Source organism: Nymphaea colorata, chromosome 13 (genome assembly GCF_008831285.2).
Source record: "Nymphaea colorata isolate Beijing-Zhang1983 chromosome 13, ASM883128v2, whole genome shotgun sequence".
Taxonomy (NCBI): Eukaryota; Viridiplantae; Streptophyta; class Magnoliopsida; order Nymphaeales; family Nymphaeaceae; genus Nymphaea; species Nymphaea colorata.
Window position 1 is genome coordinate 1,775,943 of NC_045150.1, and position 7,017 is coordinate 1,782,959.

Genomic DNA, 7,017 nt, shown 5'->3' on the forward strand with positions numbered 1-7,017 from the left:
GAGGGGCGAACGTGGTAGAATGTTGTGCATCTACCTTTTTTGCTGGCTGAAAGAGTTTGGGGTCATGGACATGGACTCGGTTTGCACAAGGCCTGCAATCACCTATTATTCTCCTCAATGTTGCACGCCAATCCAAAGCAATCTCGTAGCTGCATAGAGCCATGGGATAGCAGCTCGATCCAGACCTCTTCCTCGAGTCCTATGCAAGTACCAATAAGAGCACTCTTGGGCCAATTTCGAACCATACAAGTGAGATTGTCAAACCGACTTTGGTAGTCTTGGACTGTGGTGACATGTTTGAGATCTTTGAGTTCGACCTCAAAATTTGTAAACGTACTCTCCAAATCATGTGAGAAGCTCATGAATAAACTCGGCCCAATTTAACCTTGGGCGCACGTGGTTCAGCCCCATCTGTACCATTGCATTGCCTCATCCTCGAAGTGTAAAACTAAAATTATGACCCATTGGTCTGCTGGAATGACAATGGAAATATTGCTCTACCTTCAAAAGTCAGTCTTGGGTCATAAGCTGCTTTTCCCTCTACAATATGCCGGTTGCTGGTTTTACTATGTTAATTCTTTCCATCTTTTATTGTTGGCTTTGAGAAATTAAGATAAACCATCGGATTTGAGTCATCTGATAGGATTTGAATGTTTAATTTCGATTGTTGATATTCTTTTACTATAATCTTGGTGGGTCACGGAAATGAGACCCAAGGCCCCCACAGTTTCGATGATAGATGTCGGTGTTATATACCTATGTGGTCTTATAATTGTTGGCTGAAGAAAACAGCAGTTTTCGGAAGAAGGCCTTGAGTAGGGGAGGACAAGGGGAAAAACATTATTAAGTTTCCTTCTTTTGCATGTAACTGTTCAAGTGCTTGAACCCTGCATGCATGGTGCCTAGGTGTCATGTGGCTTCTTGATGGATTTGTGGTTATACCAGTGTCACAAAAAACACGCTTTTTTTTTAAAAAAAGTGATAAATTAAATTGCTGTTTAAAACTAAAAAAACACGTTTTTTTTTTTAAATGTTAAAAACAAAAAAAAAACATTTTCTTTGCGCACTTTTTTCATTTTTTTATTTTTTTAATACCTAACAATTTTTTTTTATTTTTTATTTTTTATTTGTTGCAAATGTACTTATTTATCTTTTGATAGTTTGTGTTATTAATTTTTCACTTATTTTATTTTTTTCTTTATTTTTTTTAATTTTAAAAATTTACCATATTTTTTTCATTTCTTTTTCAAGACAACTGTATTATACCTAAGAAAAACTTCGTCGTTTAGAATTCTAAAACGTTATTTGTGACTATGAGTTATACCCAATTGTCTATGGTATTCTGTTATCTATCAGCCTGTCGAAACGATGATTTGAAAGAGTCGTTTATAGGAAAATTGGAAATGACTTCTCATTTACATAATTAAATTCTTATTTGTTGCTTTTACGACACTTCTTTTTGCTTTTCTTTCCCTAATAAAGTTCGAAAGGGAAGGCCCAAACCTTTGCCTCTTAGCAACAACGATACAACTCATTGGGTTCAGAAAATTTGTTGTGTCCTCTCTTTTTGGTCCACAGCTTTGGGTCGAGCAAGAGATGACAACGATGGGAATTGAGACATGACCTTCTGGCTGACCCTCACTATGCTACCTTCTCGTGTTCACATTGTCGATCTTTTGAAGCAGGAGGGGAGAACAAATAAGCACTTGTCATTCAGTATTTACGACACTTGTGAGTTTCATCTGAAAAATAAATTACTTGTCTTGCATGAGCAGGAGGGAAGGGCTGGCAAGAATCTTTTTTCTTTGGGAGTATAATCAGAAGGGATACATGGATTCCACCAACTTGCTTAGGCTGTGCATTGCATGGAACATTTCTCAGGTGGTGCCATCTTGGAATATAGAAGTCCTTCAGATCAGTTTCAGCCTTTCAGGTTATGCTGATCTTCTCCCAGGACTGACATGCTTTCACAGCCAACGCATCAAGGTGAAAGTGACAACCCATTGCAGTAATATGGAAAAGATGATTGTAATGCACCAGCATTGAAATTTATACTATTGAACTTGTACAAACGTGTCTGGTATTTTTAGTCAAAATTCCCAATTTTTTCATGCAATTTTTAGGTAACTGTGGAGGGCTTTATTTCAATGAGCATCATTTTGAATCAGCCTAAATTGCAAAAATTGATGAGCTTTTCAACTTATTCTATTTTAATACACGCATCCAATCTTGTCATGACTGGATGACCTTTTGGCCTACCAAAGTTCGTAGGGTTTGACTGCGTATTTGGTCTCTTGCTCCTGCTGGTTGAGGTATGCTCCGACAAGGAAGAAAGGTGAAATAGAGGTCGTCCAAAACGTTGTTCCCTACCAGAAATCTCTGCAGGAGCACAGTCCATCTTTGAAGTGATGAAAGCGACAGGTGTCTCGGAGGATGATTGTTCTTCCAACAACCTTAGATATCAATTTTGCTGCAGTGTGGCAGTCCTCACAGACACGTAGATTCTTGAAAATCTTGATGGTAGTGTTTGGTGCTAAACTTATGATCCCCAAGGCAATTGCCAACTTTTCACTGTGATAAAATATTGAATGTTCTCTACTTTCTTTCTCATCATCAATAATAAGGTTGGTTTGAGGTTGATATCCTTCCCTCTTAATTTCTTCCAAAAGTTCATGCAATTTTGAATGTATGTCATGAACTTGCGGATGTGAACGGTCACCTGCAACAAACTCATGCAGCGTGTTCTGAATTTCAATCCAACTTTTTCCTGGTTGTTTCTTTACCCCATTACGCTTCATCAGTTTCCTGATCCTCGCTACATCCTCCCATTTCCCACTATCTGCATATATATTTGAGAGAAGTACATAAGCTGCAGAATCACCTGGTTCTAGGGCTACAATCTTTTCCATTGAACGCCTTCCTCTTTCTGGATCACCATAAGTCCGGCAAGCACTCAGCAGCATTTTCCATACAATAGCATTTGGCTCGTAGGGTATTTGCATAATGAAGTTTTCTGCATCTTGCAACCTTCCCGTTCGTGCAAGGATGTCCACCATGCATGCATAGTGTTCGTAGGCAGGTGCTATTCTGTAAGTGGTTGTCATGGCATCAAAATATTGCTCAGCTTGTTCAGTTAGTCCTGCATGGCTACAAGCAGTCAATACAGCAACAAAAGTTACACCTGTTGGCTGTATATTGAAACTTTGCATTTGGTTGAACAATTTTATTGCCTCTACCGCATTGCCATTCTGAGCGTAACCCGAAATCATGGCAGTCCAGGATAATAAATTCTTGTCACTAAGTTTGGCAAATAATTGTGCAGATTCATCAATGCAACCAAGTCTAGAGTACATAGTTATAAGCGCATTAACTACAGCAGTGTCTGCCACTAACCTGGACTTTAAGATCTGGGAATGAACCTGTCTACCTTGTGCTGCTGCAGTAACATCAGCACACCCTGCAAGAACGCTAGCAAAGGTGTAATTATCTACCTCAACGTCCTCTTCCTTCATCTGACAAAAGAGTTGCAGAGCTTTTGTAGCTTCACCATTTTGGGTGAAAGCCGATATCATCGTGTTCCATGTGATTAGGTCTTTCTCATCAATCTTACTGAAAACAAGTTCAGCTTTCCGTATAGCACCGTGCTTGCCATACATTCCAATTAGAGCGCTACCAACAAAGGCGTTCAGCGCAATGGCATCTTTCACAATGTAAGCGTGCAGTTGTCTTCCCATTTCAGGCCATTCTGAAGCTGTAGCTGCAGCTAAGCAACTAACACAGGTAAATTCATCTGGTTCTATCCCCAAATGCCTCATATCTATGAATAAGGACAACGCTTCTTCTTGCCTGTCATTTTGGACGTACGAGTGAATCATGGAATTCCAGGAAATGAGATCCGGTTCAAAGATATCATTGAAAGCTAGAAATGAGTTCTGAACTTGTGCGCAGTTAGAATACATGGTGATTAGTGAATTTCCAACTGACGTATCAGAATGGAAACCACCTTTGATAGCTCTTGCATGAAGCTGCTTGCCTTCTTTAAGGTTTGATTCTTCGGTCACAGCCTTGATCACACTGGTGAATGTGAAATCGTCGGGTTTGACATCCATCTCACACATTTTCTGAAAATAGTGAAGACCATCAATGATTCTAGTGCTCTCCATGCATCTTCCTATGACGGTATTCCATGAGACGATGTTTCTCTCCGGCATATTGGCAAAAATCAATTTAACATCTTCAAAATTCATGCATTTGGCATGAACGTCCAGAAGTGCAGTACCAACGATCGGGTGTGCTGCAAATCCAGTTTTTATGGCCAGTGTGTGAATTTGTTCGGCCATGGTTCTATTTCCAGTAGCGGCACATGATTTGAGAACGCTACCAAATGCATACTCATTTGCTTTGATACCTTCCTGCTGCATTCTAGCAAACAACTCAATTGCTCTGTCACAGTGTTGGCTCCATGAATTTACAGAAATAAGCGCATTCCATGACACCTCGTCTCTTTGCAGCAAGTTAGAAAACACGGCTTCGGCTTCCTCTAGAAGCCCCTGCTTCCCGTACATTGTCACTAATGCGTTCCCAACAGGGCCATAAGCTACAAAACCCCTTTTAATCACATAACCATGAACCTGGTAACAGTAACTTGAATCTCCGAAACCTCCACATGAAGTGATGACGCTGATGCATGTCAATTGGTTGGGATGTTCTGCCTCCATCACGCACATTTCCCTGAACAATTTCAGGGCTTCAACGTAGCGCCCGTTGTAACAGTATCCGGCAATCATTGCATTCCACGAGACCAAATTATGCTTAGGCATTTCGTCGAACAGTTGGCGGGCGGAGCTGGGTTTTCCACATTTCATGTAAAGGTTAATAAATTGGTTATCCATGAAAACTCCAGGAGGGTCAAAGCCTGCACGGACCATGTGCTTTCTCAGCCAATCACCCTTCTCAAGATCTCTCCGCCATATGCAGCAGGAAACAACAGAGTTATACGCAGTTGCTTCCAATTCATATCCAGACTTCTCCATAGAATCGACGACCTCCATGGCTTCTTCCAACTTCCCATGCTGACAAAGGAAATCCAGACGCTGATGCAAGCCAGTCTGGTCGCTAACGTGGTGGACCTTCTGAGCTGGTGTTTGGCGGGGACTCGGCTGGGTGGCGTCGGTGTTTCTAGACGACCTTGCTTCCACCACCAAGTGGGCATTGCAGAAACGAGGAGCTCCGAAAGCTATAAGGCGAAAGTTGGACGAAGAAGAAGCGGTTTTGTGGGAGAGGGTAAACAGAGCGGCTCTTGGGAGATGACCACCATTTTTGAAACGATTGTATTGATGAGAGGTGACTTGCTGTGGGTACTGCATCGATTCATCGGCTAGCAGGATTTTTGCTTCCTATAATTCAATTTATCTTTCTTTTATCCCTCATCGACAAGGAGACCGACGATATTTAACCGGACCAACATACCCTTGCGGGCTTTCTAGAAACTATGTTTGGATAAAAACACTTTGGATCCAGATGAAACTAGAGGTTTATGGATGACGATATTCTGAGTCTGACTTCCCTGTTGTGTTGTGGGATTAGACGTTTGCGGATATTCCGAGTCTGACTTCCCTGTTATGAGATGATTGCGGAAGGTGTGGGGGGATTCTACCCCTCATCTTTTATGTCACAAGACAACCAGCTTCGTGATATTTCCCGGAAAAGATAAACAGAAGAGAAGTACTGTTGTTGTCCGGCGACCCACTACCGGAGCAGACTAGTTAAAGTCGCCTGATGCGAGCCACTCTACCAAGTGTTTTTGGCTGCGTGGCGCTTAAAATTACCTAACGGCATCTCATTTTTGCACCTAGGCTTCTGCTTCTCTCTCTCTCTCTCTCTCTCTCTCTCTCTCTCTCTCTCTCTATATATATATATATATATATATATATATATATATATATATATATATATATATATATATATATATATATATATATATATATATATATATATATATATATATATATATATATATATATGCAGACAAGACCTGTCACATAGAGACCGATAATCGCAATCGGTGTCAAATAGAGGCAAGAGAATTTTCTGCTCACATGCTATATATAATTATATAATATACAAAAAATTCCAAGGCAGTGGCATAGCGGGTATTAACTTTAAAAAAATTAAAGAAAAGGTGCATGCTCCCCGAACATGCAGGCTAGGCTACTCAACATCGCGGTTGGTCTGATGATGCCCCAGCAGACGTCGGCTGCACCATGGAAGGAAGGCAATGACTTTTAGATCTTAAAATAATTTGCAGAGAACACATGTTTTTTGTGCAACTCTGTCGAGCTGCCTTCAACAGCATCACGGAAAAAAAAAAAGTTTACCATTTTTGGCATTTTTTTTAAAAAAGCAGGAGAGGCCATTACTGTCCCCCTTTTTGGTGATAGAGAGGTGGTTCCTGCTCTTCAAAGCTGCTGTGGACAGCCCCGCAAGGCATTAGGAGATCAAGTTCGGTATGCCGTTTTCGTGTATGTAACAAGCATATGTTAAATAATGTGAACTATACTAATATATACATTTAAATTTGACAAAGAATGACAAAGAATCTCTTTGTCTTTTTATATTTATATGAATATGAGAAGGATAGAAAAAAGATTACATTTTATATGCATGTGTCTATGATAACAAATACGTAATGAAATAATAAATGTTTATAAGATAGCAAAAGATTTATGAGACAATGAGATAACAGACAAATGTATGACATAATACTAAATATAAGTATGAGATAATGAGATAACATACCGGATAACCCTAAAATAAGTATGAAATAATGCTTATGAGATAATAAAATATTTATGAGATAATGATATAATGAACGAATGTATAAGATAATGTTAAACATAAATATGAGATAATGTTTATGAAATAATAAAATATTTATGAAATAATGAGATAGTGCTATGAACAGGATAAAAAAATAAAACCACTTTTTTATTGTTTAAAAAGGTATATTGATTATAA

The 7,017-nt window shown here is 39.5% G+C and overlaps 1 protein-coding gene across 1 annotated transcript; it reads right to left on the bottom strand.

Moving 5' to 3' along the window:
• Nucleotides 1-1,843: 1,843 nt before the first annotated feature.
• Nucleotides 1,844-5,590, bottom strand: LOC116267338 (pentatricopeptide repeat-containing protein At4g21065-like). The gene has a single exon (XM_031649023.2). The coding sequence runs from the start codon at nt 5,364-5,366 to the stop codon at nt 2,367-2,369; it is 3,000 nt and encodes a 999-aa protein (XP_031504883.1). The 5' UTR covers nt 5,367-5,590; the 3' UTR covers nt 1,844-2,366.
• Between the last annotated feature and the right edge of the window lie 1,427 nt (nt 5,591-7,017).